This window comes from Cryptotermes secundus, unplaced genomic scaffold, assembly GCF_002891405.2.
Source record: "Cryptotermes secundus unplaced genomic scaffold, Csec_1.0 scaffold115, whole genome shotgun sequence".
NCBI lineage: Eukaryota > Metazoa > Arthropoda > Insecta > Blattodea > Kalotermitidae > Cryptotermes > Cryptotermes secundus.
In genome coordinates this window covers 185,794-205,065 of record NW_019721516.1, presented here as the reverse complement: position 1 = coordinate 205,065, position 19,272 = coordinate 185,794, and the positions used below count along the sequence as shown (strand labels likewise).

At 38.8% G+C, this 19,272-nt stretch overlaps 1 protein-coding gene across 2 annotated transcripts in view; it reads right to left on the bottom strand.

Moving 5' to 3' along the window:
• The window catches only part of LOC111875418 (mucin-5AC), a 194,925-nt gene that overhangs the window by 5,437 nt on the left and 170,216 nt on the right, over window positions 1-19,272 (bottom strand). The window contains exons 3-4 of one of the 2 annotated variants that reach the window (XM_023871658.2): window positions 13,850-14,256; window positions 10,398-13,042 (exon numbers count right to left, since the gene is read on the bottom strand). In XM_023871658.2, the coding sequence (XP_023727426.1) occupies window positions 10,398-13,042; window positions 13,850-14,256 (3,052 nt within the window). The remainder of the gene's footprint in view (window positions 1-10,397; window positions 13,043-13,849; window positions 14,257-19,272) is intronic. The other variant, XM_023871659.2, reaches the window with a different exon arrangement.

Here is a 19,272-nt window from a genome sequence, read left to right as displayed (position 1 = left end):
AGTGGTCATATATGACTCTTCTTCACACAGAGAATGTCAATTATTTACTCAACAAACAAAACTACGCAATGAAATTAAAAGCATTATAGCCATTTTACATATTACAAGAATATGATTTTATGAGTACTGTTCTTCCTTGGTGCAACAGGTTAAAGAAATACAATTATCTGGGCTAATTCAACTGTCTAAAATTGCCGTACGACAAATTATAAATAATATAACATTTGCATAAGATAGATTCAGTGGTGTAGTAGAAACAGACCCTTTTAAAGCACTGCTTTTCTACAAAATTGGCATTATAAATACAGCATGTTACTTTATGTTTATATGCACATGTTTGGCTTCTCTTTTTCCAGCAAACTCATTTTGCAACTGGTTAATACTAAACTATTAAGGAGAATATAATTCTGTCCGAAGGATGTGCCTGCCCTCAAGTATATGTATTATTAAAATAGGTTTAAATGTAAAATAAAAATATCAGCAAATGAAAATTTTTAAATGCAGACAATAGTCTAGTTTTGATCATGACTTCATATGCTGTTTATTTCTGTCAATAAATTAGTAATTAATAAATAGATGTGAACTGTAAGTAAGGCAGCAATATATCTTTCTAATGAAAGAAGTGGCTTTTCACTAGAAGTAATATAAATTCCTAGGCTTGATCATTTTATCACTGTACACAAACAAAGCCTAACACACCACTATGTGAAACCCATTACAACTACACTGCTAAAACCCATCTATAACATTACAAAAATTGTGTCAACTTCAATATTACTTTATAATGTTATATACATGAGTGCAGAACAAACACTTTACAACACACTTACAGAAAGAATTAATGATTAAATGATACTGAAATGCAGTAAATTCAAAGATATTACTTGATTAAATTACAATTTCAATGTATATAGCCTACAAACATTTTAAGTCTTACAAGAGAATGTTATAAATGGGTTAAACTTCCATTACACGTGATTAATAGCTGACAGCTGAAGCAAGCATGTACCTTTCTACTCCAATAAGATGGACAGGTGCAGACTGAAGATGTGGTCATAGCTTTGCTGAAAGTGCTTTGCCTATGTAAGGTGACCAGACGTGAACACTAACAGACTGAAAGACTGCAACATCACAGTGAATATGGAGATTTTATGACATAACCCTCTGTTATATATTCTTATTCTTGTTATATATCTGTTATATATTCTTTGATGATGTTTGTAGTTAATAATATGGATTTATTTGCAGAAAATTCAGATATATATACAACTGTAACAAGAAATAGTTCAAATTTGCATCTCCCCTCGTCAAATCTAACAGCATTTCAGAAAGGTCCACAGTATTTTTGAATCAAAATTTATGATAGTCTTTCACACAAAATAAAACAATTATCCAAAAACAAAAATCGATTCAAGAAAGCACTATTACAATTTCTCCATTTACATTCATTTTATGGTATTGATGAATTTTTTGATTACAGGGTTAAGAAGACTGATAATTGATTTCATTGGAATTATATACATAATTAATGAAAAGTTAAATTACAAATTTTATGATTTTAAAATTATGTTTACATAAATATTTTAACACGTATTATATTTTTTGTAATTATTATATTTAATTGTTATATTGGACTATTGTCTATATCCTGAGTCTTATGACCTTGTGAAGGATTTTTGACATGTAAATAAATGATGATGATGTTTCCTCACAAAGAAACTGTAATAAGTATCTGCATTATTGCAACACCATATTTACTGATAAAATCTGAAATATTATTCATTTGTTCTTTGGATAATACAATGCAGAAATGCTGATATTAATTAAATAATACCATCATGATAAATTCAATGTAATTTTAATTGTATCATAAAAAATGCAGATAAATTATCTGTTTATTTATTTCTTTATACATGATATATTGCTCCGATTCAGTGGTCCCACTGCTTATTTTCTTACAGGCTTTCACGAAAAGAGCTTGAACCCACTATGGTATTTCATGAAAATATTTAACTACATCACACAGCGATTAATCCAAGAAAGAAAACTAATGTTTTAGACATACCTATCTGACTAGCATAGCATGTTTCAATAACTGTCTCAATGCTGTATAAAAATACCTTCAATCTTCATTTAAACACTGAGTTTTAAACTATAATGTTGATGTGGTTCCTCCTCCTCTTCATATTTCAGCCTTAGTTACCCAGTTATGCAGTATTCAGATCTTCATGAGTTAACCTCATTCTGGATACATATTTCTGATGCCAATACTTTACTTCACCATAAAAATAGAGCATTTGAAACTGATTTATATATGTCTTGCTACTGAAATCCTTCAACGTTGTGAGTTTTGAAATTCTTTGACAGTGAGGATAAATATTTAGTGATGTAGAAGCACTCATTTGTCATTCAGGATATGAGGGCTTTCCTTGTCATATCACAGTATATTACAGTATCTGAAATTTTATATAAGGAATAACTCTCAAATTAAGAAATGAGAGTGCATTCATGTAACAAAAAATAATGGGCCTAAGGATTCAAACACCTTATAGAAACTATAACACAATACTTGCATGTGGCTACCATATGCATTGGTAAGGATATGGAGCAAATTCCAAAATATCCTTTGGTCTTCTCTGTTAAGTCTGCAGTAAGAAAGAGGTAAGTTGCATTTTTACATGTATCAGAAAATGAAGAAGACAGGGACAGTAAAATAATCCATAATTTGTTTAATGTCTACCTATTATACAAGTTTTCTGATTCCTATAAATGTACCAGTAATTTCGCAAAAATTCATGTTGAATTTACCTTTATCAGTATTTAGAGGGAAATTTTCTACCAAAAGGCCTCATAATATTTTTACATCATTCTATTTTTACTAACTTACTGGGGCACACAGTAGCATAATTGGTTGGGGCACAAATATTTTTGTAATCTATTTTAATGATTATAAACTGTACATATATATTTATATTTGTATTGTACTATATTAATTATGTGACTGGTTCTATATCTATGTATATGGATTTATGGAATATACAATAAATAAATGAATGCTACAAGCTGAAAGGTAGCAGGTTTCATTCCCAATGAAATCACTGGATTTTTCAATTGACCTAACCTTCCAGCCGCACTATGGCCCTGGGGTCAGCTCAGCCTCTAAGAGAAATGAGTACCAGGAAACTTCCTGGGGGTTAAAGGGAGCATGTAGGACTGACAACCTCACAATTTGTCAGCCAACTGTCTAGAAAAATGTGGGAGTCTCAACAGCTCACAACCCTATGGGCCTTCATAGCCTGTCACAGGGATAGCTTTACCTTTTCTTTTAAACTATCTTACTGTCATTGGTAATGTTATGTCCCTGAACATGGATTCTGAATGTTTTGATTAGGTACTCAATGCGGTCAACCAGAAATGCTCTTTTAATGTAATAATAAACAGCAACGTTTAAAGCAACTTAATATTTAAATAACTGAAATTAGCTATAATTCAGGAGAATTAATATTTTAATTTATCATAACTTCTCATAGTGAAGTCCACATAATTTGTATAGGAAGCATTCTCTTATTCAATGCCTTTCAACATCAAATCTCATTCACTGTATCTCAGTAATTCAGTACAAATCTGGATTCCTCATGGCTTTCTTACACTGGGAAACCTGTGCATTCTAAAGATTGTTGCCAGGGCTTATTAACAGTATTTTAAATAGTTACTAGATGTCTGTGTGTATGTTATATGCATATTGCCAGTGATCTGAACAAGACAAATGTATCAAGTTCATTGAGTCCTCCTGAAATGGGCTCTGGTGTGCTTTCTTTAAAGGTACATCTGATGCACAGCAGTAATCTTAGAAATGGGGACCATTGTAATGAATAATATATATGTTCTACATAAAATACTATTTTTTCTCTGTTGGTAACTCTATATCAGAATTACCAAGCACACCCATCAATGCTGGGTACACTGCTAGTATAAGGAGCTCAGGTCACAGTCTGGTCACCTTCTCTTATGTGTAACTACTGTGCAACCCCTTCAATCCACGTGCTACCTGGTGTGGGTACATCAAAGGATGCTAATGTGGTGCAAAATCAGGGAAGTGGAAGCAGGTTGTGTTTATGTGGTGTTAATCATCCAGTTCCTTTTCCATGTCCTCTTCATCTCCTTGTAAACATAGTTTCCAGCAATCCCATCAGTTTTATGGCATTCCCATGATGATACCTGCACCTCCATAGATGAAGAACCAGAAGTGAAGAAGTTACTGGTATATTTCTTTATTCCACACAGAAATAATGGCAATGCACTGGTACTTGCATTTAAAAACAAGATCAGAACTTAAAACAATCCTTTAAAATTTTAGAAACTAAAAACAATTTCATGTATATTTATTTAGTTGTACTTAGAAAAACATGCAAAAAATAAAAATGCAAAACATATGTACAAATTCTCTCTCACACACACACACACAGTAGAGGTGCAATACATTGCTAGGCCTGAACACAAAATAATATGCATAAACATAAAGAATAATCATCATACGAGATAGTTTCACCCAGTTAATCTGTACTTGGTAGTATAGTTAGGTTAAAAAGGATATACACATACATTTTAAAGCTAAATTTAATAAATTTCAAAACACACCCATACTGACATACACTACTACAGCTGAAGTGGGTATAGATTAAATATTTGTGGACCATGATCAGTTATTCTACATACAGACAGACAATTTATATGACTAGGTGAAGTACTTATGGCACTTGATAAGGTTCCTTCAATCAATATGATAAAAGCAGATGCAAATAAACCTTACTTGAATATTAAGGCTTTAAGAATTAGTATTGCTGAAATGAAGTCATGAAAATTCCTGATGAATTTTTTCACTCATATCAGAAAGACAAAGTATTACATGAGACAATGTCTGCTGAATCATTATAAGACGCCCATAACTTGTGACATTATATATAATAATATAAATATAAAAATATGACAAAAGCTCTATTTTCATTTGTCTTACCAAAAGAATTATTAAAAGACAGAGTTCCTGAAGATAATACTAAAAAGTCTGTATCAACACAAATTATTAGTGCAAGTGTCATATAATTACATAACATATGTATAGAGCTACAAGCTGAGAGAACACAAGTACCATAACGTTTGTAGTTCGGGTCACAGTATATTTGAAATGTTCGTTGGAGATTAACAACACACTCAGCATGATACAGAAGTCAGTACCCCTGATACTCCATACACCACTCCTAGTTCAACATTAAATTGATGAAGGTTTATGTGTGCATTAGAAGCTAATATCTGAATTTAAAATGATACAATAACAATTTACCTAGGTAAAAATGCTTTTCTGTTGAATATATGGGCAGTGTGGTAGTTGGAGAATGGTTACAATTATTTTTTACATAAATGTCCTACAACTTTTAACATCAAATACAGACCTGGCTTACTAATATTTATTCTGGTACCTAGCAAACTCTGAAAGTTCAACTGCAAAGAAATATGACAGCACTAAATGAAACCATCAAAGTATCTTAATCTCACTGCTGTATTTTACTCTTTTTTTTTATTTCATTACTGTAGGTCTGCTTTTATAACATGGATATTTAATCAATATTGAAGATGAATGAATCTGGAAGTATCTAAATCTACATCCTGTAAAAGTTTTCCCTGCGCTCAACTAATTAGGCACTACACCAATAAAGCATAAGGGGGAGTTTTTTTTTTCCTCAGCACTAGCTGGAGGTGAGTGGTCAGCTTCACGCCCCGGCCACTTTACCCCTGGGGAAAGAGCCCCTGGTATCCACTAGACAGGACGCTGGGTGGGCCCTGGAGACAGTCTGGAAACTGGAGGGAAGAGAAAATTCTTGACCCTACCAGGACTTGAAATTTGATCCCTTGGTCATCCAGCCCTAAGTTGCTATACCAATTATGCTATCCCAGCTCCTATCTACATCCTGTATTATGCATATATAGTTGAAAGGAATGAAAATTTTCAGAGGAAACAAGAAGCCATTTTTATCAACTCTCCATGCCAGAGTTCTTATTGCAAGGCTATTTTTAAAGATGAGCATTTTTTGTGTCATCACTGTACACAGGATTTGAAACATTATGGTTTGATGCACAAAGTACAACCGTGTCTGCTGCTGTCAAGTTCATCATGAAGAAAAATCAGACACTATTCCTGACAAAAATTTTATAAGATATTGCTGGTTACGTTAATAAGTCAATTGGTTCTGTAATAGCATGACATTTCAGGTATCTTATGTTTACATTAATTTAAAATATGGAAATTGTTAAAATACCTAAGATGTTTCTGAACAAAGTCTTCTTCCAATTTATATACATCTAATACTACATAAGTCTACAACCTGAATTATAAATCTTATTTAAACAAAAAATATGCATAATTTAGGGATTCAGTCCCAGACACGAAGGTAAATATTATAAATTTTCATTACGGGAGCAAATAAATGGCACACATATACAATTCCTATGACATTTTTAGAAATCTATAGTAGTTACTGTTCCACTGTTCTTATGAAATCAAAATTAAACATGCAAGTGAAAATCAAATTAAACTGAACACTTCTTAATTTAAAATATTTTATAAATGAATAATGTATGTTATGTAATTATATGACAGTGGAGTGGATACCTCAGTCAGCAGTGGCATTATTTAGTCTAGTAATACAGGGAGACCATGTGACAGCTTGCAACAAACTGTTCAGCTGTCCAAGTGGAAGAATCAGATGCATGCAGCTCAACAACCATGCAGGAAGCTCTCACACAGTCACACTGTATATTCTATTAGCAGCCACTGAAAACAATCATGAAACTATGAGCACATGTAAGATGACTTGCACAGAATCATCAAAGGTAGCATAACATAAAGTCACCACCTGTAAAACTGAAGAAACAGCAAACAATTACAAAACAGGCTTCAAATTAAATATTTTCCATATTTCCTTAATTATGGTACTTCTTTAAATCAAAGATCTATTATCATACATCTTTAAATGTGAGTGGTACACACTGTCTCTTATTACATAATTTGAAACCTTTTACTTCTATGACAGGACAGGAAACAAAGAGTTCAAAACTACAAAACAGAATTACAAAATTAAAATTCTTCTCTTGAGCAACTTCTTTCAATCTGTTAAATTAATAAGCAAATAATAATCATATAAGAATTCAGATATAAAGCAAGTGTAGAATATCATTAAGATATTGCACAGAGATTGGGAACCACAGCCATTACCTCAAAGTCTGAAATAATTTTCACTTTAATTTGAGAATCTGTAAGACATGGAACTGAAGGTAATGGATTTCAGAAGTCACCTTGCATACTGGGTTATTTCAAAACAGGGGACAGCATTACTTGAAACCATTACAGCTAGAAAGTCCTATGACACTGTTTCACCTCAATATATCACTCACAGCATCATTATGTTAGAAGCCATATTTGATTCAAAAGATCTGATTTTGATATGTGGTAAATTATGAATCAATATTTGAACATATCAGTATACAACTGTCCTCATGCCAGAAGCAAATTTTAAAATATATAAAGCTACATCTTGTCCTACTATGTTCCATGAGGGAGTTGCCTTCATTTCAGAATTTATAAATAGCATGTTTTGTGATGGAAAAACGGCTTTCTCCAAAGTGACATTATGCTCTTTTGCTGCAAGAACAGAGCTGATACAACCCATGTCCTTACATCAATCTGCCAGTTCGTTTTGCAAGTCACTGACAATGTTCATATATTGCACTAAATACAAACTTCTGCAAGGTCCCTTAATTGCAGTCTTAACAAATTTGTCAGAAATAATTAATATTTCAATGGACCCAGTTACACATAGGTCTATAATAATTAAAGGATTTACATTTCATAAGCATCTTCAATTATGCTAATACATCATAGATGTACAAACTCAAAAATAATTTTTCACTGTCACACATAAGGGAAGTCAAAAAGTAAAGTCAATCTTACATTATATAAAAATTTATGTTGGCAGCACTCAAAAAATGAAAGATAAAAAATATATTAATCTTCTCTCATTTGCACCTTTTTTTGAGTAATGATGACACTTGAACATGGATATATCAGTCAGAGAGAATACACTAAAGAAAAACTGTGATTAATGATGTGATTTCTATGATTGAAGTGTGCAACAAAAATGAAATTTATGGAAGAATGACAGTTCAGTATGGCAACAGAGGCTTGAGCCAGAGGAATGTATGAAAACACATAAATGAGAAAGGAGCACTTTTGTTGTATTGTGTGTTCTGAGTGGCAGATCGTTCAAAGCATCAGAATAACAATGAAATCTGCCCTGATTACAGTGCATCTGAAATGAGCATCAGTCACAGACAGAAGAGGTGCATGAATGGCTTAAGTTCCAAACAAAACGTTCTTTATGGAATAAGCAAGCTTCTGGACAGCTGACTAAATGAATGGACAAGCAGAGAGAGTATACAGAAAAACAAATATTTCTATGGGAAAAACTAACTTGAGATTTACAAATACCTGACCATGCAGTGCCAAGACTGCACAAGAATAAGGATGTATATCACCACCCTTTTTGATTTTCACATACTTTCTTGGGTTCAATTTATGTGAAACCTCTGATACAGCAAGCATTTCATTTTATATACATCTATCCACTTCTGTTCACTTTTCATTATACTTCTACCTTGATTCCTTTGAATTTAAATTGAATGTACATGAAATCTCTCTTACACATACATGAGACAGTAAGAAAAAATCTTTCAAAGTACACTCAACTCATTTGAAGAGTTTTCTGAGAGTGCTCAATTTCCTGTACTTTAAACCTGTTCTTCCAATGTTATTAAATATCCATGTAAATATTAAGGAAATAATTTTACCACAGTGATGTACATCATAATTAATCAATGTATAAATTTGTGCCAATTCTTGCAATAAACTTTATATAAAATGAACTTAATATATAAATGCATTCTCTTTTTAAAACCAAACTGTATATAACAGCTACAATATATAAAATTAATTTTTGAAAGTACTAGAAGGAAACAATAAATTACTGTATGTACAAACACTCATATCTCCAAGTCACACACATACATACAAACTATAACATCAGTGCAACCTATAAAGCAGAGCAGATTTTTCATTCTGTGGCAACAGAGTATCATGAACAAAGTCAACCAGACCACAAGAAGTATAACTGTTTTGCACAGTTTCCATATCATGCCAATTAGCAGCAATGTAGTGAAATGGCAATAAAATTGACACTATTGAAGTATAACATTTGTCTCATACTAGAAATCTATAGCAGACAACTGAAGATGGCGAGATTTCATATATACCTTTCAATAAAACGGAAGAGAATAATGTTCAAAACATGACAAATAAAAGCAGGACAGAAGTTGGCCCAGAATGCTTTGTATATGATTGTGACTGAAGAAGGTAAGCTTTCATGAATACCTTTCAATAAAATTGGAAAGTGTTCCTAAAATATAATCACAAAGAAAAGCAGGACAGAAGTTAGCCAAAAATTCTTTGTAACTGTACACAAGTATTTATTTTCATTTCCAATGAGTGATAAATTTCATAGTGGTGAAAATTATACATGCAACCTATGCTAAAGTGCAATGATCAGTGCTAAACAAGGTAATGTGCATTTTGCTAACTACTCCTACATTTACTAATTCTGAACATATAAAACACAGAATTATCTACCTGAAAAGCAATGTGACAAACATCACAGCAACTAGACAATCTGTTGTAAACAAGCCAGCACAAAGATGGACAGAATGCTCAGTGCATTACCAGATTTCCGTGTTGTTACCTGCATTGCTGAGCACACGTGCACGTTCAGTGTCTTGGGGCACAGTTACGGGTCTAGGAGCAGTGGCAGAGAACAAGTTTGGGTCCACTTTTATCTGTGGCCCATAGAACTTGCGCCCAAGAAGATTTGGATTGATCGCTGTCTTGGTTTGGGCTACATCCTCCACTTGACCTGACTCCATTCTGCTGCTGTCACCATCATATTTGACCTTCCAAGAGTCCTTACCATTGTTCCTCTTTGACTGTGGGTTATTCTTGTCATTCCCACAGGTAACAACTTTGTTTTCCTTTACAGAATCAAGGTTTGTATCAGCTTTAAAGATTATGGTCTGAGGGTTACTGTTAATATTTGCTGCAGCAATCTCAATATTGGTCATCTTTCTGGCTTGCATGAGTGGAGAGTTTGCCATCCGGTAACTGTCGCTTCGTTTGATCTTGGTTGGATTGAGGTTGCATGAAGTTTGTTGCTCACTGATACGGTTGTAGAGGGCAGGATTGGTGCGCTGCAAGTACGAGGTGACGAGTTTCGGGTTAGCAGGACAGGGCGGGATCTTACCTTCGTCATCATCGATGGGCGAGGTAACGGAAGAAGCTGATCTTCCCCCTGGTGGACTCAAACATCTTTGATGTGCTGACTGCATGTGAACATAGGCCCCACGGCCCGTTGCTGTGGCTGAAGAAGGTTTCGGGGACAATGGCCGGGAAGCTATTGCTAAAGGTGGAGAAGCTACCCTCATCATTGGTGTAGTTTTACTTCCTGCCTTGATTATAACCTTTCCAAGCTGTGGGGATGTTGGTGATGTTAATTTACCTCGTGCAGGAGAAATCTGTTGTCTTGGTGACAAGGGTCTGCCTCTCTGGGAGATTGGAGAGCTGAGAACATCAGCTGTGCCTACTACTGGGCAAGGTGAAATTCGACCCTGCTGATTTGAAACTGCAACTGGACGGATGTTGGATTTAGGAACTCTGTGTGCTGGAATTGGACTGGCAACTGGTGTTGTAATTCTAGGATCCTTTATATAAGGACCAGGTTCGAAAGTTGTATGTGCTCCTTTGTTCCTTCGAAGGCTGTCAGAAGAGTAAACAACTTTACCCTCTGAATCTAATGTCACTCTTGCTCCCTGACGTTTCTTACGCTCAAGAGAATCTGAAGGTGCAATCAGAACGTTCCCAGATGGTGATGAAGCCCTTGTTGGACCTGGAAGTTCATTTAGTGAAACATATTCCATCTTCTCTGATAGACATGGAGGGCTCCTCATTTGACCAGTATTTGAATAAAGATTTCCAGGTTGACCCTGATAATATATTTCAGCCCTGGTGTTGTTACGAACATCAGCAATGGTAACATAGTCACCAGCATCTACAGGAGGTGATATGTCAGGCTCAGTTGGTGAAATGTCACTTTGTTCTCCTGCTGATAACTTTGACCCCTTTCTAGTACTGCCAGCAGAGGAGAGAACACATTTTACTTTATCTATCATGTTATTGAAAGGCTGGAGGGAGGACCTGAGCATGGGTGCTGTCTTTTGTTGATGAACTTTTGATTTAACATCACTTAAAGCTATTGCTTTTCTTGTTGGACTAGGAGACAAGCCATGGGTTCGAGTCTTCAAAGAAGCAGATCTCTCTTCTCTATAACCTATGGGTGTGGGTGCTCTACATGCGCTGCGACTCCTTATCCTTGAAGGTTCGGTCTCACTTGAATGGTCTGAATCGGTACTAAGTTGTTTTTCAAATTTTCTTGGAAGTGAGTTATAGAATGACGATCTACTTTCTTGTGGTGAGGCCAGTTCAAGATTGATGTGGTGTCTGTTATCTCTTTTTCCTGATAATGAGCAGCTCCTAACATCACCATTCGAACCCAGTGAAGGCTGTATATGAGGACTGTGTTTCCTGCTATAAGAAGGCACAAATTGGCATGTCTCATCATCTGACTGAGGTGGTGTTATGACACACATGGATGGGATTCGACTTGAATTGATTGTTGTCTTAACTCTAATCCTCTCTATTCTATCAACACCTTCCAGATCAGACTCTGAGAACTCATATTCAGAACTCCTTCCAGTAAGAGTTCCAGGTGGGCTGTTAGTAGAATCAACAGGTGAGCTCGATGTGTTATGACCACTATCTGGCGACTCTGATGGAACTTCACTCTGTTGTTTATGAATCACAGCCACCACCATCTGATCGTTCTTCTCCTGTTTCCCTTCCAAAGAACTCTTTCTCTCAGGAACCGCTGGAGCTGGAGTAGCTGACATACTGTTGTCATTACCCACTAGCAATGTGGTGCACACTGTCCCGGCAGAACTTGTCGTTGTACTTGTAGATCCTTTCCCAAAAAGTTCATATTCGTTCTCGGCTGTTAATGTAGCATTACCTCGTCCTGGTGATGTAGAAAGTGCCACAGTAGAATTAAGTGGTGTTTGTGATGACAACGATTCTTCTTCTTTAAGAGTTTTAAGGCCACTGTCCATATGAAAGGAAGTGTAGTAACCCTCAGTATCACAAGAATAGATGGAACTTGTTTCACCATCATCTGGAAAAGGAGACACGAGGTCTGATACAATGTCAGGTGTCAGGGTTCCTTCACTGATAGAAGAAGATGCAGAAGTATTGAGGAATTTTCGGCGGCTGCTAACAGAAGAAGAAGGCGCTTGATGGTGATTTAGGGAATTGCTGGACGTGGCAGCTGAAGAAAGAGTTGTTGTTGATTTTGGCTGGTGTGTTGTGGCAGTATTTTCAGAACCAACTGATGCTCTACCACTTTCTGAACTAGCACTCCAATTTCCAGATGATGAATGAAGAGGATCTTCTTTGCCATTTGTGAATGCACGCCTTCGTACTGAACCTTCACGTAATTTGACAGCCATATTCATGGTCCCAGAAGAAGCAGAGACTGCAATATTTCTTACAGCAGATGACTGCTTCTTTTCAGGTTTTGAATCTCCCTTCTTTCCTTTAGCAGTAACAGTTTCATATATGTTTGTTTCCTCTGGTGAGGCTTTGTTAGTATCTCCACTGACACTACGTATCAATTTCAATTTCACCTTACCCCACTGTTTTAGCGTACTGAAATGGGATTTCTTACTGTCTGATGGTGAGTCATCTTTAGAACGGAGAAGGTCACTGCTTGCACTACGCACCACAGATATGGCATCTGCACTAATATCTGGTACACCTGCACTGCCACCTGGGTTTTCCCTGAAACAAAACACAAGAACTCTGTGCACACTCAGACTAGGATTGCTATTCAAACTAGTTACTGTAAATTCTTCACACATTTAACCAATTGACAGATAAACCAATTTTACTTTATACCTAACTAGGCATTCAGACACTGCAGATTGCTCTGTAAACAAGAATGGATGCCACTTTCAGAACACATCTCAAGATCTGTTGGTGAACAGTGCTGCAGGCAGGAAGAGGATTCAATGAAGAAACATACCCACATAACTACCACATGTGCTATTCATTATCAGAATATGTATAACACTGGGCTAGTGGCCATGCTTCAGAACTTTAACTAATTTCGTTTTAATTTGTATGGTAGGATGAGGCTGAGTCCACTTGGTATGCCAACCACTACTGGGCTAATGTACCAACCTAAGATGATGAAAAGAGTAGAGCATGGACCAGTCAGTGGACTGTGAATAGGCAGGAGAAACCAAAGTACTCACAGAAAACTTGTCCCACTACCATATGATTAACCACAAGTCCCATATGATCTGATCCAGGAATTAACCCAGGCAAATATAGTGGGAACGTGGCTGATCAACCAACCAACCTACTCCATGCAGCAAAGTTGTTGCTGAGAAACTAACAGGCGCTTAACTAGTCAAATTTGTCAATTTTTACTGAATCCAAGGTTTGATTACTGTATTTAGAAGAATCTGCCGCTGAACCTGTTCTGAGCCAGTTGAGTCCAGTCCACATTCTCACAGATAGCAAGGCCTATGGTGTTGTTTAATGAAGTAAACATTAGCTTCCTTAAACCACAGTCCTTCTTACCCTGTGATCGCCTGCTCGAGTTCGCGCTGGTCAGTTCCCGCTATGGTATTCCTCCTTCGACCACGCGGCTTCCTACTTCGGCCACTGCGCCGTCTCACAGTACCATCGGCGTCTATTTGGACATGTATCAGGGAACGCCTGAAGCTGGTCATCCGATCGAACGGGCGTCCTGAGATGTCCACAGCAACAAGTTCGGGGGGGAACCGCAGTGCCACGGTCTGGACTTGCTCCTCAGGCGATGGCAGTCGGTGGTCTGTGCCGGAATCTACATTGTCGTCTTCTAAACCGATCTCAGTTGCTCCGGCGTCTATAGAAGAAGCGATGCGGCTTGTACAATCAGGAGTAACAGTGATGTCACCGAAAGCTTCTTCAGACGTCCAGCGTCGCAGATGGTTAACGGCAGCGGGCTGAAACAAAAGAACGTAAGTAATCGTATCTGAGACAGTGAAGGTAATTCAGTTGCATGGGTTCTGTAAATACTCTGAACAGTATCTTTCGGTCTGTTGACAGAACTAATTATGTATATTCATTAGTCCTTTAAGGTCAAACAATTCTACCTATAACACTCAACACGTTCAATTCATTTTGTTCGAATTTAAAAAATGGCGGACTCAGTCTTACATTTGACTGGAACTTGAGTTCCCTAAGTCCAACGAATAGCAAATTAGGTTGGCCAAATTCAGTGAACTGTTTACATACTGAGACTGTGGGGATCGCTGAACTCAGCTCGACATCGGACCTGAACATGACTTCCGTGATTATCACGATGAGATCGACAAACTACATGAAAATGGGTTAACGTTAACCTCACGCGTATTCGACTATTACTCAAAATTTCCTCAGTTTGAATGGAATTCATGAGAGCCGTGAAGCTTTCTACTTGATATAATTTTACTTCCCACTCCATCTTTTACATTCTAACTGTAATCTCACCTAATGCACACCACCGTTAAATATTCCACGGAACAGTGGAATGCCATGTATTTAGGGTCTCTTGTACCGACTGAGCTGCTCCGGAAAGCAGTATATTAAAAGTTGTTTGAAATAGGGCAAATGGGTATGGGTTGGATACTATTGGCTGAGGATATGTTGCTGTAGCAGGCTCTTGTGAACACGGTAACGAACGTTCGGGTTCCATAACGGAAGTAAAATTTCTTGGTTAGATAAGCAACTGTTAGCTTTGCGAAAATGCCTATAGGATCCTTGGAGACGGACAGATAAGACAGATGACACAATTATGACCAGTTCCTTCGGTACCCTTCTCCTCAGATAATTAATACATTAAGGAGATTACAAAAGAAGTGCTTAGTTGGGCAGAGGGAGACAGGGGAGGCAGGTGCAGACAAACTCGGAGGAAGGATACGCGAGGCTTAAGGCGAAGAAGTTCATGCCCACACTGCAAGAGAGCATGACAGGTCGAAGGTCAGCAGAAAGAGAACACGCCCACTTTGCCCTCATTATGACAGCAACTTATGGGAACTTTAAGTGCCGCGCCATTGCTCTAGCGGTTAGTCGCTGGCTTCTCATCGGGGCGGCCCGAGTTCGTTCCCGGGTCTGGTCAAGTGGGATTTGTGGTGGACAAAGTGGCGCTGGGGCAGGTTTTCTCCGAGTACATCGGTTTCCCCTGCCAATCTTCATTCCACCAACTGCTCCACAATCACCCTCACCTATCATCTGGGGCTGGTACAATAGGCCAGAAGTGTCCGCGGTACAAGGGACTTAGTCCCACCCCACTAGCAATAAAAAAAAAGTATGGGAACTTTCTATACGATGTAAACACCTATCTTCACTGAACGTGCAGAACATTTGCAATGAGGCCTCAGATAGAAGTACAACGGATCAACCTCCTACAATTCTCCCTCGAGCTGTTACGCTCCCCCCTCCAGCGTACTCCCCCATATTCCCCATCTAACCGATCTAACCATACTGCTCAAAACCTTCACCACAGCGCTCTGGGCTATTTGATGCTGGCCTGAGGGGCTCGAGGGGAACACAAGAGGAGGCGGTACCTTCATCCCCGCCATCAGTCGGACTTCTTTCCACCGTCTCAGTGTACCACTTCTCTACCAGGCATATCCTTGAAAGGACAGCACGTGCCTTGCTGTACACCAGGACCTGAGGAGCTCTTAGAGGGATCAGCATCAAGGCAGCAGGAGTCGGTTGCGGGATTAGACCGCAACTGCAGCCAGCACAGATTAACTCTTTAAGCCAGTGATTCCTATATGTACCACCTGCGTTAATATGCTAAAAATCTTAGTCTGGTTACAGAGTGTATTTGTGACCGCCTCTGTGGTCTAGTGGCCAGAGGTCCGGGTTCGATTCCCGGCGCTACCAGATTTTCTGAGTAGTGGGTCTGGAACGGGGTCAACTCAGCCTTGTAAGGACAATTGAGGATCTATTTCAAGGAAATTGCGGCTCCGTTCTAGAAACCGAAATTTACGTCCTTGGGAATTCGTTGAGCTGACCACGTGCCACCCTCTATCCGCTAAAGTTGTTACTAACCTAGTCGACATGCGGCGGTCGCTCGGTCGATATAGTTCGCTTGAGAACTAAAGCCACAGAGTTTTTTTGAGTGTCTTTGTGTGTTTCGTATGTTCTCACTTCAGCTACAGTTTGTCTAAACAAAATTCACTGGCTGATCCTTGCTGCGGAGACGTAATGTTTTTCCTGTGAGGTAGGAACTGAATTTTGTATTATTTAGAAGAAATCCCGTATTTAAATGACTGAATAGGAATTTGCTTCTCCGTATGAAGAGATGTGTTAAGTGAGACTGTTGAGGCAAATGAATCTTAACTTTGTCAACGTTATGAGTGGACTGCAGCTGAATGCTCGACAGCACTTCAGTGCTCACTGAAATCTTAAAAGAAAATAACAACGCAACAAGTTTTTTATTCATTCTCCACGGAGATGCAGTAAAGGCAAGCAGCGTGCAATGCTGGTTCTGTCCAGTTCCAGAATGACCTAAGCATACAAACAAACTCCGTGGTTTTAGTCCGCAAGCGAACTATACCGACCGAGCGAACGCAGTTTGTTGGCGAAGTTAGTGCGAACTTTAGCGGATAGAGAGCGTCGCGTGGTCAGCGCAACGAATTCCCCCCGGCCGTTACTTTCGGTTTTCTAGACGGGGACCGCCATTTCCTTGAAATAGCTCCTCAATTATCGTCACGAGGCTGAGTGGACCCTGTTCCAGACCCACTTCTCATAAAATCTGGTAGCGCCAGGAATCTAACCCGGACCTCTGTCCACTATACCACAGAGGCGGTCGAATGCGCGAAGCAGCCACATGCTAATCCACAGTTCGCAGCTTCAGTTTTAATATAGAGCCAAGTTACACACGCGCGCATACACAGTATTTCCGTCTCGATGTATATGGTGGGGCCATAAACACGATCAACTAATCGAGACAAATAGAAAGCCTATTTCACACTGAGGCGACGGTTCTTGAGAAAAAGTTTCTCAGACTTGAAGGGGAGGACGTGCTTGCCATCTCTCTTCACCGCTGCCTTCGAAACATGAAAATAAATTACGAAATTACATATCAAATCAAGACGAGCATTGTCTGTACCCCCCAAAAATTACTATCTTTCTGCCGTAAAGCGGAGTTCATCTGGGCATTTTCGTTCCTCACTTTTTTTTTCTTTCCCGTTGTCAACCCCTGGCCTGTGTAGTCTTCAGCTTCTTTTGTTACTTGCTTCAGAAAGAACAACAATGAGGTGCTTCTCGCACCCTCTTCACCCTTTTCTTACTACGTCACGTCCTCCGGAACGAATCATTTCATTCTTTTGGGAGAAGACATACTGAATTTAAGAAAATGAATGCATTATTTACAGCAACCTGTTGCCCATTCCTACAACACACATTTCTCAAAGAGCGTATTCGACGTAAGACAGGTAACGTGCACTGGAACCCACAAACTACACTGCATATTAACACTCTGTGCGGATTACTACACACTCTAAGAAAATACAAGAAAGGTAAAAGTTATCTCTAGGCTTAATTAATTAAGCACCCAGCCATGAAGACGTACGGTGGAGTGCACGTATAGCTGCGCCATTCTTAACCTCGGTACTAGATGGGAGTGGTCAGCTTCTAGCCCGTGCCGCTTTACTCCCTGAGAAACAATCCTCAGTACCCACAGTAAACAAGGCTTGGAAGGCCCCAGAGCCGGCGTGGACGTTAAGAAGAGGAAATTATTTGCCCCTGCCTAGCATGTAGCCAGTCCCTATACAAACTGAGTTAACTCAGCTCTTGAAAATACAGGTATTAACACGAATGCAGTATTACAGCCTCTTCTCGCATCGGTTCTTTCAGCAAATGCTTTCAAACACCACGTTCATCGGTTCTTGCGACTGCGATAAGATTTATTCCTTTGTTTATCCTTTCCCGCATTTCCCCTACATTTCCCTACCTTCTAAGCTCGCAAAGCAGAGCCTCGAACAGTACTGAAGTGACAAAGTGGAAGGAGAAAAAAAAAAGAGACCACAGTGAACTGCGTGTGTCTTCTTTCGTTGAGCCGCTACCTGTTGACTCACGAGGGGCGAGAAATGTTTCTCTGCAGCGTCCAGACCGCCTCTGGGGCCTACCCAGCCTCCTATCCAACGGCCGGGGCGTGATGCTGACTACTCAACTCCATCAAGTAACGTCAACAATGGTGGTGCTATACCTGCGCTCCTCCATACGTCTTCACGGCGAGAAACTTCATTAATTAAGCACAAGGACAACTTAATTTTGTTATTCGGTTCATAAACCGTATTAGATGTAAATTAAACTGGGAAGGCATTACCTCATGCTTAAGCGTCAATCCATAAGGACGCATGGAGGGCGTAGCTCTAAACCTCAACGCGCTCGTAACCGTAGTACAGACCGATCTCATTCACGCCACTGTAGATACACCGTCAGATACCCACAAAACAGGAGACTGGTGAGGGGACGAAATTCGAACACCGGCTACTCAAACAGTAAAAGGTAAAGCTATCCCTGTAACAGGCCGTGAAGGCCCATAGGGTTGTGAGACGTTGAGGGTCTCTCATTTTCTCTAGACAGTCGACTCAAAGATGGCGGTGAGGTTACCAGCCCTACGCCCCGGCCGCGCTTTACTCTCCAGGAAAACTATTTAATTAATTCCTGGGACTCATTTCTGTTAGAGGCTGAGTCGACCCTAGGGCCATAGTGCGGCTGGAAGGATTAGGTCAACTGAAAAAAATCCAATGACCTCATCGGGACTTGAACCAGCGACCTTCCGGCTTCTAGCATAGTGCCTCAACCAATTACGCTACAGCGTGCCCCCTCAAACAGTAAACATCTTATTTACTGGCTGAAATATCCCGGCTCCCTATCTTATGAAACTCTCTGAATACAACAGATTCTTTCCTGAGAAGCTAACAGTTGTACAGCACCTCTTGCTCCCAGGCGGCAGAATCTGT